Source organism: Musa acuminata, chromosome BXJ2-4 (genome assembly GCF_036884655.1).
Source record: "Musa acuminata AAA Group cultivar baxijiao chromosome BXJ2-4, Cavendish_Baxijiao_AAA, whole genome shotgun sequence".
Classification (NCBI taxonomy): domain Eukaryota; kingdom Viridiplantae; phylum Streptophyta; class Magnoliopsida; order Zingiberales; family Musaceae; genus Musa; species Musa acuminata.
The window spans coordinates 30,648,102-30,668,949 of NC_088341.1; the positions used below are offsets into that span (position 1 = coordinate 30,648,102).

The 20,848-nt window shown below is 38.5% G+C and overlaps 1 protein-coding gene across 5 annotated transcripts; it reads left to right on the forward strand.

Moving 5' to 3' along the window:
- The first annotated feature begins 833 nt into the window (after positions 1–833).
- Positions 834–20,387, forward strand: LOC103984704 (uncharacterized). Of its 5 annotated transcripts, XM_009402510.3 has the most exons (18): positions 834–1,179; positions 3,534–4,563; positions 4,669–5,575; positions 5,687–5,959; positions 7,171–7,311; positions 8,902–9,293; positions 9,403–9,830; positions 9,909–9,961; positions 10,037–10,144; positions 10,227–11,840; positions 11,922–12,040; positions 12,853–12,958; positions 13,267–13,447; positions 15,430–15,497; positions 18,474–18,592; positions 18,735–19,601; positions 19,904–20,006; positions 20,091–20,387. In XM_009402510.3, exons 2-18 carry the CDS (start codon positions 3,544–3,546, stop codon positions 20,105–20,107), a joined length of 6,516 nt encoding a protein of 2,171 aa, XP_009400785.2. In that variant the 5' UTR covers positions 834–1,179; positions 3,534–3,543; the 3' UTR covers positions 20,108–20,387. The 5 variants fall into 5 exon arrangements, with proteins under 5 accessions (XP_009400785.2, XP_009400568.2, XP_009400640.2 ...); XM_009402293.3 differs by having other exon boundaries at positions 3,534–5,575; XM_009402365.3 differs by having other exon boundaries at positions 3,534–5,575; positions 11,943–12,040.
- Positions 20,388–20,848: the final 461 nt, after the last annotated feature.

Below are 20,848 nucleotides of genomic sequence, written 5' to 3' on the forward strand. Positions count from 1 at the left end.
TTACACTAATTACAAATAAGAAAAAAATCTAACAATTGTCTAACTTAACAGCTTTTACTGTTTGTTTCTGTTTGCTTACGTGTTCTTATTTCCTGACAAGTTAATGTGAGTTGTGTCTTTCAAGGATCACGATAAAAAAAATCCGACCCGTCTTGACCCGAACCCGATCCAATCTCTCACCATCACTTATAACTCCCTCTGCTCGCCATCGAATCGATTCACCGATTGGCCTTATGCTGCCAGACTCTTCCCAACCCGGATCCAATATCGTCAACACAAAGCAGCTGAGCGAAAGGGAGATGCAAAACGGGTACGAAAGCTCCATCTCACCTGCTCTTTTAATCTCAACCGTCCGTCTTATCTGATCAAAATATTATGTTCCGTATTCGAAGGCTGGCGGACGGTTGAGATCAGAAAGAGAAAAGCGGGATGGATGGGTTCGGACGCAGGGAGTTTGCATCCTAACCCGACACGTGTCCGCCCCACCATCCGCATGCCGACGAAACCGTCGTCCTGCTCTTACGACGCGCTCTCGCACGTGCTAATGGAATCGTCAATGAGGGCAACACCGTAAATCTGAGCCCATCTTATGACCGTTTCCGGAGCCCCGCCTCTCTTCGCCGCAGGATCCCCTCCAACCTTTCTACAGACCCAATCCGACAAGACCAAATCGGTGTCCATTGGCACTAGCGGGGTCCTCATAATCGGACGGTCGAGATGAGAACTTGAAGAGAGCAGTCGAAATGTAGATTTTGGTGGGAATCCTCATCAGAAAAGGGCTTCGTCATAAACTCCGCTTCCCCCCCACCCCCCCACACACCCACACACCAAATCCAACGCAGGGCGTGTGAGCCAGTGAGCGCAGGATAGGGTGCCCGAGGAGGAAGAAGGAAGAGTAGAGGAGGATTAAAAAAAAGAAAGAGGGGCTTTTGGTTTTCCACTCCGCCTGTCGCTTCGCCTTCGCACCCTCCGATCCACCGGAGAATTCGTGGCCCGTGTCGCCGCCATGCCGGGATGCCTCGGAGCTAGGGCTTGCTGGCGGAAGGAGTTATAGTTATCGTGATCTTTAGGCGCAGATGAGAGCCCACGGATCTGCGTGGGATTTCTGGTCCGGTCGCTGAAGGGGCGAGATTTCGTCTTCGGATGGAGGGTGGTGGAAGCTTAGCCGCTCTTTATTTGGTGCGTTCTCTTATTTTCTCTTCGTTGGCATCCGCTGCTTTCTCGGCGCTCCGTTACTGCTTTGGTTCGCTTTTGATGTGCTGGGGTTTGGTGTGAAAGGAGGTTTTGGTTGTGGTTTTCATTCGTTGGGGTTGGCATGTTTGAGAATTAGGTCATTGATGTGCTTTATGTAGCGGGAACTTTTATCTTGTTCACTTTTTTGTTCTTTCTCGAAAGTTGGTGCCTTTATCGCTAAATTTAGATGTTAGCCTTGTTTCTTGAGCTTTCTTCGGTGCTGTCATCAGTGTGGTTTACGATTTTGCGAATTTATTTGCAAAAGTTGGCTGTTTGCGCAGTTGATGGTTAAAGAGACCACTCTTTTTTTTTTTGTTGCATATAATTGTTCTTCATGTAAATAGATTTGGTTATTTAGAGAACATTTATATGTTGAACGTTAGGAGTCGTTGTGAACATGGAAATTTTTTGATTATGAGCTTGGTGGAGGATAATGCTTAACCATATTATTATTAATACTTTCTGTTTTTGCTTCAGTAAGTTGGTATTTTAGTGAATAGCTTTGTTCCTTTCCCTATCTGCACTTGTTTTCATGTTGGTGTTGTTAAGAGATTTAATAGGGTTTATGCAATTTAGATGATTGGTATTGTAATGCTTGTTCGGTTAGAGTAATGTTTACCATGATGAATTCTCATGTTGCGAGAATTTATACCCTTATGTGACCTGAAACCTATTCATATGGAATGCTTGATCTTTTAGAGTCAAGATACTGCTTGCTAGTAATCTTCCCATGATGAACTCTCATGCTGCCAGAATTCATACCCTTTTGTCACCTGAAACGTATTTGTATGTATTGATCATGACAACATTCCTTTGTTGCAGCTATTTGCCTGGTTATAGTAAATTACAGTCACAGCGAGGGGGTTACTAAATTAGTGACATCATACTAATTTGTGCCAATGAGAACATATAATAACATTATCTGGCTGGTTTTGATCTGGGCATCAGCTATGACTTGTTGGCCTCTTATTGGTCTTCTTTTTTCTTCCATGGCTTTGAGATGGTTTCAAGTTAGTTATGCGTATGCAAATGCTGCATTGGCCTCAGGCTTGTGCCATTTGAGGCCACATGATGATCCCATTGGCAGTTTAAGAATGAGCAGGAACTTTTCAGATTTTTTCCTTCTTTCCTTTCTATTTCTTCTTGTTGTTGTTATCATTGTTATTGTTATTTTTGTTATTCTTGTTAAGTCATAAACAGCAGATTATGGAATTTTAAGAATCTGGTAGATCATGAAATGCTGTTTTCCTCTTATTGTGGTTACTGCTTATTTAGAAAATTTTTCCTTAAAAATGTACAAATGCCCAAATCATGTTTTTTTATGGTCACAAGCTCTTGGTTAATATCTAGTTAGTACCTAATATGGGGCAAGATCCTTTCTCTGAAGAATGCATCTCACACTTTATGTGAAAAGAAAGTACATCTTACATGAAGCTGATTCTTGCAGCCATCATACTGCAGGTGCAGCAAATGCTGCTTTCAGACATTGTATTGATCTGTCGCCTCTGTACGCTGTACAATTATATTTTAACTGTAGCTACAATTATATTCTTAACTGTAGCTCACCTGATGTGTATCTGTTGTTGTTATGAGGATATGGTGGAAAATGAACTTTCCGGGGTTTTGTTGCTGACATGAGTCAGATAAGGTGATCTGGGCTGAAGGAAGATGCTGGAGAGTCATTTAATTGTGTACTATGTTAAATTAATTATGTTGTGTTGGATCCTAAATTAGGACCGTGAGGATGGTTAGATATTTACAATGGTAGCAAAGGATATATTTTATGAAATTAAGCCTCAGAACATCATGTTCACTTTGTGCATTGTGCTATGGCTCTATGGCTCTTGCATCACAGATTATTTGCTGAAATCAATTTGAAGGATTCATGACCCTTTTAATATGTTTTAAGGTTTGTCTTTGTATATTGCCGAGAGATACTAGATGCGTTTGAGATAACATGGTTGGTTCTGGATCAACATGCTGATGGAACATGCTATATTTATATCAGCACTCAGTTTGGGCTTTTGTTTTTGTTACTTGGCTTCTCTTACGTTCTGATATTTTACCTTTTTTATTTTTCTAAGTCTGTCTGTTTACTCTTTCAACTTTCTGTTGGAATAAAAATGAAGCAATTGATAGTATCTCAAGTTTTGCATTCAGTTGTTTCTACTTCAAAAATGTACTATTCTTCTCTTATTTTTCTCATTCACTGTGTTATTACATTTGTTACTTCAGAATTTATCCTATCTTGTGAAGATACCATTGGATTTTTATAATGTAGATATCCTATAACATTGCAGGGCTATATCCATGGATTGTGATGATAATGATTTTCAGAATGAGAATTTTCAACTAATTGGAGAGGACAATGATGGGTTTCCTCGAAGCTTACAATCATATGCACCAAAATTCGATATAGACGATCACTTCCAGACTCACCTAAGATTTGACAGTTTAGCAGAAACAGGGCTTTTACTTGGCATTCAAGGTGAAGAAAACAATTGGATTGAGGAGTTTTCACCCAGAAACAGTGCCATCGAATTTGGTTCAAGTGCCTCTCATACTTGCTCCCTTTCCGGGCATGACATTAATTGGTCCAATGCTCCATCATCTGAATCTGTGCAAATGTTAGTGAAATCAGTTGAAAAGGATGAGAAGGTAAGCCCACAAATTATGAATACAGAGGCAGAGATACATGCAATCGAAGATTCTGCTATATGTGCAACAAATGCTATTACACACACTGATACAGGTCTTTTGACTGATAAATTACATAACAGTATTTTGGCGTCAAATGAAAATGTGGAGCATCATGAAGTTGCTTCTCAAACTCCCACTGATGAAAAATCAGAAGCTGGTTTGGCTGTAAGTCCATCAGATCAAAGATTCCACTCTGTTGCAGAAGTGGTTGCCTCACAATGTAGTGCTAAAGAAGGATTAATTTCATCATCTGGTGATGTATCTAAAGCATATTTAGTTTCTAGTGAGCTTCTTGAGGTGGTTCGGAGCATGGAACCATTGGATAATACATCCACAATGAGTAGTTCACTCGATGATCGTGCTTCTGCTGTAAACAAAGATACCGAAGTTAGTTCAAATTTTGTTTCTCACAATATTCAAAATGACATTTCAGGCTTATCCACTGCTAATGCTGGTATGATCACTGAACAGCTTGATAACCCATTATTTTCTGAGCAAAAAATGGAAGAGTGCTATGTAGTTGACATAAGCAAGAGATCAGAAACTCTGCAATCTGAAAATAAGCAGAATGAAACAAGTTACAATCTGTATGGTGATTGCAAAGTGAATGATCAGCATTTTCAAGACCAGGTTAAGAATCATGTTTGTGATGTTAAGGATTCTTCTGAATTGGTTTCATCTGCAGAATCTCTAATGTTGTCAAATGACATATCTAATAGCACTGTGTTAATGCAGAACTCTGGTGGACTGCTGGAAGCTTTTGCTTGCCAGGTACAGGTTTCAAACAAAGACTCAATGGCAGGGGACAAAAGTTTAACTTGCACAACGGAGGTACCTTCTTTAGCAATGGAAAAAGATGGTATTGTTGGGAGAAACTCTGTTGGAGTTGACACTGAAAATACTCGTGAGCTAAGTGATATAGCTGAAGGACCGATAGATTTTAGACATGATGTACATGAATATATTTCTGAAGAAGGTGGTGTCAACCCACATGCTCCAGCGACCAAAGACAGTATTGCTCTTGAAGAAGAAAGAGACCTTGCCACGTCTAAGACGGTTATTAATGATAACAACTGTAATGAATTGAGAAGATCAGACATGGCAGTTGAGGTAACTGCCATGAAAGCTGAAATAGGGACAGCTGGAGTTGATAGTGATAAGGACTGTAAAATTGATGCATTAATTTCGAAGAAATCTGACTCCATTCCAATAGAAAAGAGTGCAGAAGGTGAATGCTTAAAATCTATTGTTGAAAAATCCATTACAACAGAAGAAAGTTCTGAAGATGAATGCTTGAAATCCATTTCTGAAAATCCCACTGGTAAGTTGGATGGTAAGTTGGATGCTCCAGGACATGCTATACTCAATGAACCTTGTGCTGCGTTAGTGGATGACACAGAAAATAAGCTCTCATCTCCTGTTCATGATAAGTTGGATACAAGTTCTTTGGTTGCTGAACATAATGAGGATAATACAATTCATTCTGAGGAAAAGGAAAGCACTGCACAATTGATTGATTCAAGTGGCACAACTCTTAAGGACTGCTCCACTGTTACTGAGGATACAGAAATTTCCTCATTTGAAACTCAAAATAATGGTATGGTGATGGAATCAGACAAAAATTCAATCATGGACCAAGCAGGTTATGCATGGATTTTTCATATATATCTTTATTATGTTTTTTGCTTGTAGTCTAATATATATGTCACAGTTTCTATGATAGTGGTACTGACGTGCCTGTGCGTTATTGCAGTTGCTGATCTGCACTCAGGATGTCTCACATTGCCTTCTTCTGACAATTCAATGATTCTCCAGCGGTTGCATTCTGAAGTTGAATTAGTTGTAGAACTGAAGGAAGTGACACCATTATCTATACCTGCATCTCAGTGCGATGAGAAGAATGTAAACACCTCTTCCTTATCAGTTACAAAGAGCAGCATGGACAATCAGATTTCAAAACAACAATTTGTGGTGCCTGATTCAGAAGCCAATATCCCTTCAATGAAGAATTTTTCAGATAACTTGGGTAATTTGGCTGCTAATGTGCTTGATATTTTCTAATTTTTAGATTGTACAAGTCCATACTTAACTCTAAACAGAATTTAACTTTCAATTGAAACATTTACCATAACATTGAGTAAAGATTCGAGTGGTAGTTCGATCGGTTTTAGTAATCTATTAGTCCAGTACAATTACTAATATACTGTGTGATGTTTTGACCCATTCCCCTGGTACCATTGAGTAAAATAATAAAAAAATAAAAATGAAATAAGAAAAATGTGATATATTGACCCATTCCCCTGGTACCATTGAAGAAAATAATAAAAAATAAAAGTGAAATGAGAGAAAAGTGTCGATTTTTAGCTATACATTTTGATATTCAGTACTTGGTTAGGCTGGTAAATATTTGTCAGTATGTCTTGGTCTATTTTGAACTTTGATCTTCAGAATATCCTTAGTGTTACCCACAAAACTTTGTCACTTATGATTTGATAAAACATTTAGGTTATATAAAGCATATGTTGCTTAAATGGGTTAAAATTCTTGGCCAAGGGACAATAACCTGAATGAAGTGAACAACTGTACAAAGTTAAAGTTATTTTGCTTTTAAAAATGTAAATTTCTACCCAATCATCGTCACCTTGTTTGGCATGACTATTTAGGAAAGTTATGGAAACTGTGGTTAGGTGCAACCTTAAGTTTTACTTTACCAAATTCAGTCCGATGACAAGGAATAATGGATTGCTGGAAGCTCATGCTTCTAGTTGTCATTACCAGAGGTGATAAACAATGCCAATGTATCAGGTCAGGAAAAAACTGCCAAGTTTTTGCCGGTCTTGACAGTTCGTGATTCTTACACAATAAAAATCTAACCCACCATGCTTAATCTTTTTGGAAATTTAGCTTCTACTGGCTATCAAATGCCAGAAACTGCTTTACATCATCGTTTCTGTACATGCGTGCTGATTTTTTTGTCTTTTGTATGGACCTTCATTCCCAAGGTTCTGTTGTACATAGAAGGAAACCATCAAATTTATTAGGATCATTCACATTAAATTGGGAGAGGACCTTTTCATTACTCTGGCAATTCCATGTGATGAAGCAAATCTTCTTTTCCCATTTAGTTATTAGGTGTCTGGTGAACATATGTCATGATTTGTTGCAAAGAATATTCAACTGCTGCTTTTCCTGGCAAACAGGTAGAGATTACGAAATTTACTGTTTCCTTTTGAACAGAAACTGCCAACAGTGATGAGGTATGGGTAGGTTCATCAGATGGTGTATCTTCTCTTGCTACATGCCTAAGCAAAGAAGGGAAAGATACTGATTTAGTTCGAACTAACAATTGTGACAAACCAAAACATACTGAAACTGAAAGTGAGTCATCTTCCCTTGATGATTCTATAAGTCATTATTCCCTTCTTGTTTTAGCTTACTTCATACTTTTAATGTCCATTTACTATTCTGTCGAAACTATGATAGAAGTACAGTGGGGCATAACAAAAAACAAAATTCTTATATTGGTTGGGACACGAGGGTTAGAATATTTTGTTATTTCTGTCGACTTTTCAGATAATCTCCATATTTACACATGCACATGAATATTCCTTTAGAAACTGTTCATGTGTGTGCAAACATGGAGTGCTAACCAGTGGTTTAAATAGGCGCTCGGGCGAGGCGAGGCGAGAATCGAGCACCTCAAGGGTGGACCAGGCGGTGCACTTCAGTGAGGCACCACCTGGGCGCTTGCTTGAACCCAGCCGCCAGGCGGCTCAAGCGAGTTCTCGGTTCAAATGAAGCAACCGAACAATACTTTTAAGTTTGGTTCGGTTCAATATTAGCTAGTTGGTCTATTGAACCAACTAGTCACTTTCTTACCCGCAAAGCCATCCCTCGCACACCCGCACGACCCCGAGCCATCAACCCTAGCGCAGCTTTTGCCTTTGCCGACGACGCTTTTTGCCGCTACCTCCACTGCAGACGCAGCGGATTGAGGCTTCCTCTGTCATTGATGGACAGGTCCGACTGCCTAGCCTTCGTTCGTAACTTCTTTTCGTTGTCGTTGGTTCCGTGTGCAGCTCCTTCCACCATCGAGGGAGAGGACCGTAGCTTCCTCTACCACTGACGGACAACTTTGAAGCTTCCTTCGCCCACTATGTCATCGTTCACAGTTGTCGTCGCTGTCGTTGCTGTCGTCAGTGGCTTTCGCTGCTGCCACTGTCGTCCGAAAGTTCCATTGTCAGTGACTTTTTCTCCCCCTCTTAAGAGTTCTTTTCTCCCCCGTTAACTACTATTAACAATAGTTTAATACTTTAATGTCATATTTTTATTTATATAATCATATTTATCAATTATATTATATATTTTTATATTTTAATATTTCAGAGCGCCTTGCTTTGCTTGGGCGAGCACCTAACGCTTCGAGCATTTAGGGACCTTGGCGCCTAACGCTTTTTAAATAACTAGTGCTTTCTAAAATTTTATTTGCATGAAGCCATATGTAGCACATGTTAATTCTGAATACTTAACACTAATTAAATAAAATGGTCTACATTTGGTCATCGACATGTCATTTGTTAAAATGATTTCTTTACTCGCTACATTCTGTTTCATCTTAACATCCATTAGTGAAGATTGTATTTGGTTTGTGACTTCGTGTTGGGCTAGCTGAGGCATATTTAACATAGTATTGCCTACAATAGGTCATTGGCACGTCATCTGTTAAAATAATGCTTTTCAGTAGGTTCTGTTTCATCTCATCATCCGTTAGTGAAGATTGTACATGGTTTGTGTTAGGTTAGTGAGGGCATATTTAAAATAGTAATTCAACTGTTAGATGTCATCATGCTGTAGCCTTTAAGATCATTGATGTCCTTGTTATATGCATGTTGATATCGTATCTTCTAGTTTGCATGATACAATATGAAAGCCAGTTCATATGAAGGTAACCAACTTATGTCATTGCAGTTGCTGCATTAAATAGCGAGAGAAACAACTATCCTCAATCTACTTTGCCTGAAAGTAATCTTGAGTCCTCCTTATTGGATCCTGATGGTGGTAATCTAAGTTCATCTGAACCAAATTGTGGTTCACCAACTGTTATTAGTTGCAACCAATCTATTATGGAGAAAATGGAACATAGAGAAAGCAATAGTTCGTTGCAAGATCATGCAGGTTCTGCTTCAACAAAAAGTTCTGATATTTTAAAATTCACTGTTCAAGATTCTAAAGTGAGCATAACATCAGAAGAAGATGGCAACTTCACATTTGTAGTTCAGCCAGATGCAGATTTTTCCCAAAAAGACAGTAACAAGGATTTGGCACTTTTCTCCAATACACAGTCCTTTGAACAGCCGCAGGTAACTACAATTACCATTCTCAATATTATATATTATATTTTAGTTTTATAATTTTCTTAAAGACAGGTAAGGCCTTCTACTAAATCTAAATGTATCATATGTTACTTAGATTTCTACGGAGACTTCACAGGGGTATCTGAGTGAAGCTGTAAATGAGAGTACTAGCACCATCAGCAAGACAATTGTGGAAGACAAAAGTGGTAAAGTTTCTGCTCAGGCAACTAAAAAGGTAGGCATTTCAAAAGGAGATGCTAAAGAGAAGTCACATGATTTTCGTGGTAAAGGTAGGAAAAGAAACCCATGTAGTACCTCACCTGTCCCTGAGAGAGCCACAAGAAGCAAAAGCCAGAGGGAGGGTATGCAGCAATGTCTCTCTGTTGAGACTAAGACTGCAAATCCATCCTGTTTTCCAAGTGTTCAAACATCTAATCTGCCTGATTTGAATACATCAGCTCCTTCTGCCCAGTTTCACCAGCCTTTCACAGATTTACAGCAAGTACAATTGCGTGCTCAGATTTTTGTGTATGGATCACTGATGTGAGTTGCAGCTGCCTTTTCTTTGATTTTTAACTATTATGTAATCCAGTAAAATATGAATTGATCTACTTTGTGCAGCCAAGGTGTCTTGCCAGATGAGGCTTGTATGGTACCAGCCTTTGGAGGAAGTGGTTAGTATACATAATTGTTAAATTGTTGTCATGCATTCTTATCTGATGTAAACTGTATTGGCTGCTTTCATGAAGATGGAGGAAGGAGCTTATGGGAGCGAGCGTGGCGTGCATCTTCAGAAAGATTCTATAACCTGAAGTCATCATCCATTAGTTCTGGCACACATTTGCATCATCATTCAGGTGAATGGATTTTAATTGAGCATTCCATTCATTAACATTAGGAAGTTATTCAGGGTAATTGATACTTGGTGTATAAATACAGAACAAGGGATCAGCTGCAGCCCTCTTCCTGGCAAGGTTCTTGATTCCCCTGCTGGCTGGAAGGACAGCAAGGTCCCAAGTTCAGCAATACAAAATTCCACTGTGTCTTTGCAGTCAGCTTTCCAGAGTTCATCTAATGATGGTTTACACTCCAATATCACAAGAGGCATCCACTTGGAATCCAGTCAATCTCTATCTCCAATGCATCCATACCAGACTTCTCAGATCAAGCAATACATGACCAATTCTACACCTTGGTTATCTCAGAGCCCTCACCCTGCTTCGTGGTCTTTTTCATCGCAAAGTTTACCTGTTGATTCCACTTCACAATATTCTGGAATGCTTGTTTCTGAAGCAACTCCAGTAACCCTTGTTAGAGACTCTTCTATACCTTGTGCCTCAAACATGCAGCTCGCTTCCGCTGGTACCTTGCTGCCTAATCAGGATGCTGCCCATGTGTCTGCTGCATTAGTTGTGCCATTCGAGACACAAAATAGGGAAGCAACTCCTGTAAATGCTAAGAACACATTTGTCAGTGAGAAATCCAGAAAGAGGAAGAAGGTTTCTGCACCCGAGGAGCTTGTGCCAAAATTTTCAGTTTCTCAACTTCAAGCAGAATCTGCTTCTGCAGCTTTTACTACTAATAATCTGCCTAATTCTGTGGGTCTTTCTTTGTCTTCTAATTCTCTAAGCACTGTTACATCTACTGGTCTAGTTTCAGCTACAACTCACCCCATAACTATGCCTTATTACCAAATATTAGGCAGTGGTCACACTCAGCAGAGGGTCACCTTCTCGAAAGAGACCTGCACTCAAATTGAGCACTCAAAGCTTCAAGCTGAGAATGCTTCTGCTTATGCTGCGGCTGCTGTCAGGCATGGTCAAGTTATTTGGGAGCAGATGGTTGCCCAAAGAAAATTAGGCTTGGCATCAGAAGTTGATCAGAAACTTGCCTCTGCAGCTGCAGCAGCTGCTGCAGCAGCTTCTGTTGCAAAGGCAGCTGCAGAAGTTGCCAAGGTTGCATCCGATGCTGCATTACAGGCTAAATTGATGGCCGATGATGCTCTAAATTCTTCTAATACAGGAATTACTATTAAAAATTCTGAAATCAGCTTTGATGTTGGAAAGAACTTGTTGACATCAACTCCTGTTTCAAGCTCCAAGGGCAAGGACAAGATCCGTGGTCCTTGTTCAATAATTTCTGAGGCACGTGAGACCACCAGAAAGAGGGTTGAAGCAGCTTCTGCTGCCATCAAGCGAGCAGAGAACTTGGATGCCATACTGAAAGCTGCAGAAATGGCTGCAGAGGCTGTATCACAAGCTGGAACCATCATTGCCATGGGGGATCCCTTACCATTCTCAATAAGTGAATTAGTAGAAGCAGGCCCTGAAGGTCATTGGAACATTCGTTGTGCAGCTATAAAAAAGGGGATTGAAACAAATGGTGTGCATGCTGGGGAGAATCTGGCTTTAGATTCGACTGTTGATCGTGAGGTAAATACAAGAAATTCAATCAAGCAACCATTGACCTGTAATGAGGGACAAAAAGTTTCTATTGTGGAAGAAATGCCTCCCAACAATAAGAAGTCCTTGTTATTGGAAGAAAATTCTGAAGGTAAGTGCAGCTTGCAATTGTTTAACAAGTGCTGATGTATTTGGATGCAGTCTGTGTATTTATCTAATTTCATCAATATAGTGGGTTATCTTACCCTGTCAGAATGCGAATTAGAAGATGAATCAAGAATTGTTCCAACTGATGGAGCTGCAAGAGATGCTATGCAAGGAAGTAGTATTCAGAAAGGTTCACTTGTTGAGGTACAATTTTGCGTAGGAAATTATTATTCTTCCTTTCTGCAAATACTTTTGAGTTTTTAGTGTTCTCTATATCAAATGTAAAACTTCATATTTTTTTATTTTTTAAAAATATTTTGAATTTAAATATCAAGTACAAAACTTGTATTGATATTGATTTAGTGTTTTTGGCTAAAACTTGGTGTCCAAATTGGTGGATTCTCTAGGTAAAGGATTAAGGATCAATGTTAACTTCTAAGTACATAAGGAAGCCAGAAGATCGATAAATTCACAAAAGAAATTAAAAAGTTTTATTTTATTAATAATCATCACCTTTGTGTGAGAGCTAATGCAAATATTCTAGTCCTAGGTTATTGATTATGAGAAACTCTGCTTATGATGAAAGACATTGATATTTAGTTGTAAAGGACTCAATAATAGATTGCATTGTTAATTTCATAGGGCAAAAGTGAATGTTAAGTGGGTGAACTTGCCTTTATGTATTCAGAATCAGCCATATAATGTGAGATTTCTTGGTAGGATGATTGTGTGCCTGCTAAGTGACCAGCCCGTTGATCGGGTCTAGTGTCCTCAGTGTATACATAAGGGCTCGGTGGCACAACAATTTAAACAAGATTAAGTGACAGTGCCTGCATCTACGGAACCTTGTTAGTAACGTTAGATTGCTAGTATTTTTTTGTTTGATTTTTTTTACTTTGCTCTAGCCTACTTTATGATTGAATTGCTCTTTTTAACAACAATACTTAATGTTTCTGGTCCTTGTAATTTTCTCCTTGGGGGTTTAATTTAGATTTTCTAACACAATGTTTTCCCAGGTTGTAGCTGATGGAGATGGTCTTAGAGGAGCTTGGTTTTCTGCACGGGTTCTTGATCTCAAAGACGGTAAAGCATATGTGTGCTATGATGGTCTTTCTGATGAAGGTAAAAGATGGTTAATCCTGTAATTGAACTACCCACTGATACAATATTAATTTTTAGTGTCTAATTCTGGTCTATTAAGTCATTCAATTTATATGTTTTGAATTTTGGCTGTTGCAAGTTGGTTACTTGTTGTACTTGAGAAACTCATTATTGTATGGTGTTGTTTATACTATGTAGACTTTGGCTAGCTTAAGAAGTGGATGGAAATGTAGCTTGAAAGTGATAAACCTCTCACAACATGTGAAGCTCGTCCCTTTAAATGCCATATATTGATTGATATGTTCTAGTAACTTTTTCACATTATGCAGTCAATGACAAGCTTAAGGAATGGATACCACTTGAATCCAAAAGTGATCAACCTCCTAGAATACGTGTGGGTCATCCTGTTATTGTAGCCAAATCTGAAGGAACAAGGAAGCGACATAGAGAAGCTGTAGGCAATTTCACTTGGGCGATTGGAGATAGGGTAGATGCTTTTATACGTGATGGGTAAGACTGCTTTATGTACCTTTTGGTATTTTTGAATGATTTATTTGTTAAACTAGAGTTGCCTGAAGAGATCATTTTATACAGATGACCTTATGTCTCATCTTCTGTTTACTTGTTCTCTACTTCACTCCATTGGATTCTATTACCATCATATATAACCTCAATATGCCGTGACTGAAATTTGTTTGTTGGACATTTTTACCTAGTTCTTAGTTTCATTAATCATAAGTGAGTTACTATGCATGCACTGAGTTGAGTTCGATATGTGCTATTTGTTGATGGCATGCCAGACTAGGTATCGGTTTAAGGTAGAAGCATGTGGCAAGTTTTAGATGCTATGTACGGCATAAGTTATATGGCATCAAAGACAAAAGCCTTTGTCAAAATTAATGATCAAGAGGTGCCAAAGGAGGAGGCCTATGTTGCCTTGTGTCAATGATCTAGCAGCATTTAGAGTGAAAAATAGGATATATATAGAGCATGGGGTGCACAAAAGTCTCTGGAGTATACTAATGGCAAATAGAAGAAAATAAAGAGTCATATTTATAAATCAAAAGATGCAATTTACTATGTCAAAATATCCAAACAACAGACAACAAGGGGGAAGAGAGAAACTACAGTCTTCCGTTTATCTGAAAAGTCTTAAAGAAACTAGTGGCATTGATTTCCTAGGGAAAAGTGTGTGTTAGGGCATGGAATCAAATTTATATTTGGACAGGTGAAGGCCATTGAATCAAAAACCACATAATGACAGTTGCAAAAACAAAAGAAACTGCAGTCTTCTGTTTATCTGAAAAGTCTCAAAGAAACTAGTGGCATTGCTTGCCTAGGGCAAAGTGTGTGTTAGGGCATGGAATCAAAATTTATATTTGGACAGGTGAAGGACATGGAATAAAATACCACATAATGACTGTTGCAAAAATAAAAGAAACTACAGTCTTCTGTTTATCTGAAAAGTCTCAAAGAAACTAGTGGCATTGATTGCCTAGTGCATGGAGTCAAAATTTATATTTGGACAGGTGAAGGACATGAAATCAAAAACCACATAATGACTGTTGCAAAAATAAAAGGATAAAAACGCCTGCTTTTGCCTTGTGGTATAATTAATACTATTTCGATGACCGCTTATATATATATCCAAAACATTGTATACTAATTCTGTGATTTAGCATGTAATATTGTTTCTATGGTAGCCATCTTAAATTCTTTCTTCTTTATTACCTATTTCATCTGATTATTTACAGGCTTTGATCTATCTCTAATTTGTGGTTGAATATAATTGATTCGGCTCCTTTAGTAACCCTTCTACCCAAAGTTCATAGACAAAAAATTTGGATCCAACATCTGTGTAGAAATGCTGTTTTGTCTTTTGAGTAACTGATATACAACACTTGGCTTAATATTTTTTATTTAATTTTTCCAAAATTTTGATTCTTATACGTTTTTTTCTTTCTTGGATTAGCAGTCTCCCCAATTAATTTGCATCCTTGACGACCATATGTTACCTGTTGGTATTTGAGATTTCCTTAGAGGGCCTTGGTTTATTGTACGGTTGCTTTATTGTGTCTTGGGTGTCATGCTTTTCGCAAGGAATTAACTTCCCCAGACTACGTACATCTTAATCCCATCCCCCTTGACATGGTGGTTGTAGCTGTGTGCACTAGGGTTCTCCTTAAATAAGAGATTCTTACTCATTATGTGCTTCAGGATTTTTTTTCTAGTAGCTGGTGGGAGATGGATTTTTTTCTTAGGTTTATCTCTTGACTCTGTGTAATCTTCCTCACAAGGCCAGAAATTACTTATCTCTGCAGCTGCAACTTGCTTCTCTTTTGCTTGTGTCTTTCTTATGCTTCCTTTTCTCTATGCTTAATTTTTGTCACGAATGAGAGATTGCAATGATTTGAGACATTTCCCTACTTCTAGTTTGGCTTAACAGATTATATGACAACCGTAAACTAAGTATGTGCTTCTTATATTCTCAGTTGGTGGGAAGGCATTGTCACTGAGAAGAATCAAGATGATGAAACCAAGTTAACTGTCCATTTTCCAGGTATGTTCTATGACATCATTCAGCTATCGTTTTCTTTTTCTCTTCTTCTCCCTTTATTTGTGGGTTTTCTTATTATTTTCTTTTTAAGAGATGATGGTATTGCATTTTTTTTTTCCATTTTCTGAGGTTTGTTTTCTGCACATGCTTTTGGGACCAGGTGCGGCTGCACATGTTATTATGTGCAGCCATCATCTCTGTTATATTCTAGTATCAACTTGGTGCCTGAAATGAAAGGCATAATGATTTAGGCACCTGTTAAACTGTTCATGTCAATATATGAAATGTGTTTATAGGAAACAGTTTTCTAAGTCTCCATGGGGTATTTCAGTTTTTTTATCCAATCAAAGATTCCTTCAGTCTTATTCGTCCTACATTATGATCTTGTAGCTTGTAGAGGAGCTTGTGATGGCAGATTTTGATATATGTTTTATTCTCAATCTTAATGCATGCTAATGTAACAAATAAACTCATTGCATTCTGCTTAGGAAATTATTGTATTCATCATGGATTAGATTGTTTCCTGCATATTTACTGTTTTACCCTTCAGTTGCTTATTGGGCTTCTGCATGAGCATGTGCCTTATGCTGCCAGAGGATATTTATAATCCTTGTGAGTTAAAAAAGGCATTGACTAATTTTTGTATATATCTATGTTTTATTTGATCTTAATATGTAGTATGGCTTGTCTTTGTTAAGACATTTGATCAGTTATTACATTGTTGTACAAGGGATAGATCGTAGGCTTGAGTCCACGTGTAAGCGTCATGTATGCCATGAATGTAATGATTTTTTTATTAAAAAATATGTAGTATGGCTTGACAAGATACAGCCCAGTGTGTGTAACATGCTAGTGGTGTCCCTCTGCTTAAGGGGCAGGGTTGGATCCTTAGACTGAAGTTTCTATCAAAATAAACCCAAAAAAAATGTAAAGATAGGATAAAAAATAGAGAAGAATAGTTGTACAAAAGAGGTATACTAAGTCGTTGAAACATATGTGGTATGTGATTTTGTTGAAAAGATGATCATGGAGTAAGGTCTAATCAATGTGAATGTATCTGTCTTGATATCTTTTTCCTCTTCTTCATCATTCTCTTATCCCACCTACATCCATTTCCAGCTTTAGTAGCCACACCAGGAATGTGGATCCAAGCCTATCAGTATGATCAAAGCCAATTATCAGGCAAACTCTGAGAAAACAGGCACGTTGGGTTTAGCAGAATTTGAGGGGAATCTATGATATGTACAGGAAATAATAAGAAATGAAAAAAAAAGAATTTGTGGGGAATCAATTGATTTGTAAATTTGTGTCACTAACTGCAATAACTACCATTGCATTCCTAATCCCAACTCCCAAGCTCTCCTTTATTAGAAGTCAGGATTACATCTCTTCGACACATTAGTCTGATTCCAGTCAAGTAGCTGATTGCCTGGGAAGAGGAATTTCTTGGACATGTACCTTTGTAACCATGATCTGGTTGCCCCTCTGGCTCTTTCTATAGCATCAGGATAAGTTGGTTGAGGACAAACAACAATGTTTTACTCGAAAAGTTCTTTTTTGACTTATAGACATGAATTGATTAATATATCATGATTCATGGTGGATGAAAGCCTTTTTTGGTAAACCATAAGACTTGAATAGAATCTTTGGCCAGCTTTGCAAGAAGGAAGACATCACAAATGCTATATATAGTGAATTTGCATTTCACATAGATTTCTGTTGGTCCATTATGCCATCATACTTGAATTTAGATGCTTAAATGTGAATGTGTTGCCCTTAGTGTGCATGGGATAATATCCAGGTGGGTTTAGGCAGTGATTTCAATAGGCGCTTGGGCGAGGCGAGGCGAGGCCCGAGCACCTCGCTTCATGTCCAGGTGCCTCGCTTCAAATAGGCGCCACTTGGGCACTCGCCCGAGCCCAGGTGCCGGGCGCTTCGGGCGAGCGCTTGGGTTAAACCAGGCGACCGAACCAGACTTTTAGGTCTGGTTGGTCTCCAATGCTTTAGTTGGTTCAATCGAACCAACTAAATCATCGATATCAGGCTTCCTCTCACGATTTCCCCAACTTCCCCAACCCTAACACTCGCGATTTTGCCGTCGAGATTTCTTCTCCACTGCCGCTGCCACTGCCACTGCTGTTGCTCGCCACTGCTATCGCTATTCGTCGCTACCATAATCGTTGCTCGCCGCTGTTGTCACCGCTCCCACTCCCGCTGTCGCTCGTCGCTCCCGCTCCAACTACGGCTGTCGCCTGCTACCGTTGTCGTTGCCTCAGCAGCCTCGATCTTCTCACACTCTTCTCACTATATTGTTAACAGTATATTAACAGTATACTAACAATAGTATTTTTATTTATTATATTAATAATATATTATTTTTATTTTAATATTATTAATTTTTTATTTATTTAATAGTATTTTTTATTAAAAAAATACTATTATGATTTATTTATTTATTGTGATTTTGTACCCGATATTATTAATTTAATAGCATATTTTTTATTTAAATAATTATATTTATTAATTATATTATATATTTTTATATTTTAGCATCTCGTTTCGCTCGGGCGAGCACCTAACGTCTCGGGCACTTTTGGACCTTAGTGTCGTTTGGCGCCTAACGCTTTTTAAATCACTGGGTTCAGGACTTGCATGTTTCTCTCTCTGTTGTGTTCACTATGTGGATGAGCATGATGGAAAATCCTGTTTACCTGAAGGTTTATCTATAACATCACTCATTTGAGTTACGAAATTGTGCTTTATAACCATCTATATTTATCATGTTAAGTGCAATTAGTCTTTTTTTTGTCACTGTTTTTACCGATATTCAGCTGTTTACATGTTAGGTGCAATCCCTTTTTTCACTGTTTTTAACGAAATTCAGATCTAGAATATGTTAAAAATCATTCACTTACCAATTTTTGTGTTGTTTGTTCTCTGTGAATTGACCATTCAAAATTTGCTTATCACTGTTTACAGCTGGTGGCAGTTCTTCAATTGTTAGAGCTTGGAATCTACGACCATCACTTATCTGGAAGGATGGCCAATGGGTAGAATGGTCCCGGGCAAAAGAAAGAGTTACCCTGGAACCCTATGAGGTCTTTTCTCTAACCTTTCTTAGGGAACCTTTATTTTTCTTTTTCCTCTCGGCTAAACATCGTCATTCCATGTGGTTGATCTTTTGCATTATGATGTCATTTTTATAATACTTTGATTTTTATATGCCATGATGTCAATTAGGTTGACACACCACATGAGAAACGACAAAAACTAGGCCGACTAGATTCCAAAAATAAGTCAGAAATAGGTGAGGAAGGAACGGGGACTGTGTCAAAAAATATTTGTGCAGATGATTCAAGGAAGCTTGAGGAGTCAGGGCCACCTAATTTGTCAGAAAGGTATGAAACATTTGCTGTTGGAAAGAACCTGGGTGAGGATAAAAACGCCAATGCACTTAAGGTAAGACGAGCTGGCCTTCAGAAAGATGGATCTAAGGTGGTATTTGGTGTTCCTAAGCCTGGAAAGAAAAGAAAATTCATGGAAGTAAGCAAACACTACAACACAGATAAGCCTGAAAAGTCAACAGAAAGGAGTGACTCTATAAAGTTTGCAAAATATTTGATGCCACAAGCATCCCAGTTATGGAGGAATACTTCAAAAGTTGATGTAAAAGGAAGACGAGTCACCAACCTGAACACTAGGGCCCCGAAAGCCTTGAGGTCTCAGAATGTTCAGGCTAGCAGTACTATGGAAACGGATAAACCTGTCACTGCTATGTCTGTCTTAAATGGGGGAGAAAGCAGTCTTGTAACCACGTCTAGTAATGAAGAGAAACATAGCTCAATGGAAACTGGTTCTTTTCCACACGTTCTTGAAAAAGTAGATACGGCAGTGATAGAGTCTTCTGTGCAGTCTGTACCTGGCATTCCATCGTCTAAGAAGAAATCCACTACTGTTGTGGCTGAGATGGAGGAGAAAAGAAGGGTTTTATCTGCCGTGGACAAATTTTCCAGATCTGAAGTTAAAGATTCTGAAAATCCAGGAACAAGATCTGCTGATGTTATTGAACCCAGGAGATCCAATCGTAGGATTCAGCCAACATCAAGAGTAAGCTTTCTTGAGACTTTGTTTTCTGTATCATGCTTGTAGAATTTGTTTTGCTGCTTTATTCCTTTTTTTGCCTTCTGTAAAGTATTGCCATCATTGAGGATCAAACTTGTGTGGCATTTGTATATTTGTCCATGAGAATCGAGAGAAAGCAGCATGCTCGTTTTGTTGGGGCATTATGCCATGTTGTGTCCAAGTTTGAATTTTGAGTGATCTTGGGATTTGTTTTTGAAAACAGTTCCATTAATCCTTCATGTCCAGAGGTTCTGATTATCAGAATTTAATCGTGTTGTTGTATACAGTTACTGGAAGGTTTGCAAAGCTCTCTGATTGTAGCCAAGGGTCCTGGTGTTTCACACGAAAGAGCTGCCAAGCCGTTGCATCGGGGTGTATTGACTGCTAGAGGTAAGCTTTTTTTAATAAAATAGAAAATACATTATCCTTCATTATACGGGACTGAGAACCGTCTCACTTTACATGATGCAACAGGTCAGAGTCATGGATGATTGGAGGGCACCGTTACGATGTAACGACGACATAATGCGAGTTTGCGTTGCCTGTCCAGCCAGCTTGACAGTGAAGGTATTGTCTGTAGGCGTCATCATGTACATATACAATCCGAAGGATTGGGACACAAGATTTGTTCTCAGACGACAGACAGACGGTGTAAAAAAAAATCTCGTAATCAGATGATTAGGTGTAAAATGTTACGGGTGCAAAGTTGCAGTCTTTCTTTGTCTTGAGCCTAAATACATCAATCTGACTCTGACTCTTAGTATTGCCAAACCTCACTGTTCTTGGTAGATCTCATTAGGATTTTGTACGCTACAGGATGCAAGGGAAGCAATGGACCAAGAAATAGTGATCACATCCTATTACTAGTGTTTCTGGGTAAGCGTAGGGGTTGCAGTTCTTTGGATTTTGATTTTAAGCATCGGATGGCTCAGAATGATGCGATACAATATATGAGCAGACAACTGTGATGCTTTACTTTCTAATTAAGGATTTATCGAAAATGCTAATTATATTTTTGTGAAAAAGGAATGGTTAAAAAATAATTATATTTTTGAGTAAGTTTTGCATTCTTTAATTAACATTCCTTTGCTTCATCGAGACTCTTAATATGAAGAAAAACACAAACCAAGTCCAATCAATCTTGTCATACGTCAACTTAACGACCAAAATCTACCGAGGTACATAAATATACTCCATGATTGATTGATTGATTAGTTCGAAATAGGACTTAG

Bases quoted from the DNA above. Each gene is read 5' to 3' on its own strand.
- LOC103984704 (XM_009402293.3), top strand. From the start codon at position 3,544: ATGGATTGTGATGATAATGATTTTCAGAATGAGAATTTTCAACTAATT. The intron at 7,312-8,901 runs GTGAGTCATCTT...ATGTCATTGCAG, and splicing joins AAAACATACTGAAACTGAAA to TTGCTGCATTAAATAGCGAG. The intron at 9,962-10,036 runs GTTAGTATACAT...GCTTTCATGAAG, and splicing joins ACCAGCCTTTGGAGGAAGTG to ATGGAGGAAGGAGCTTATGG.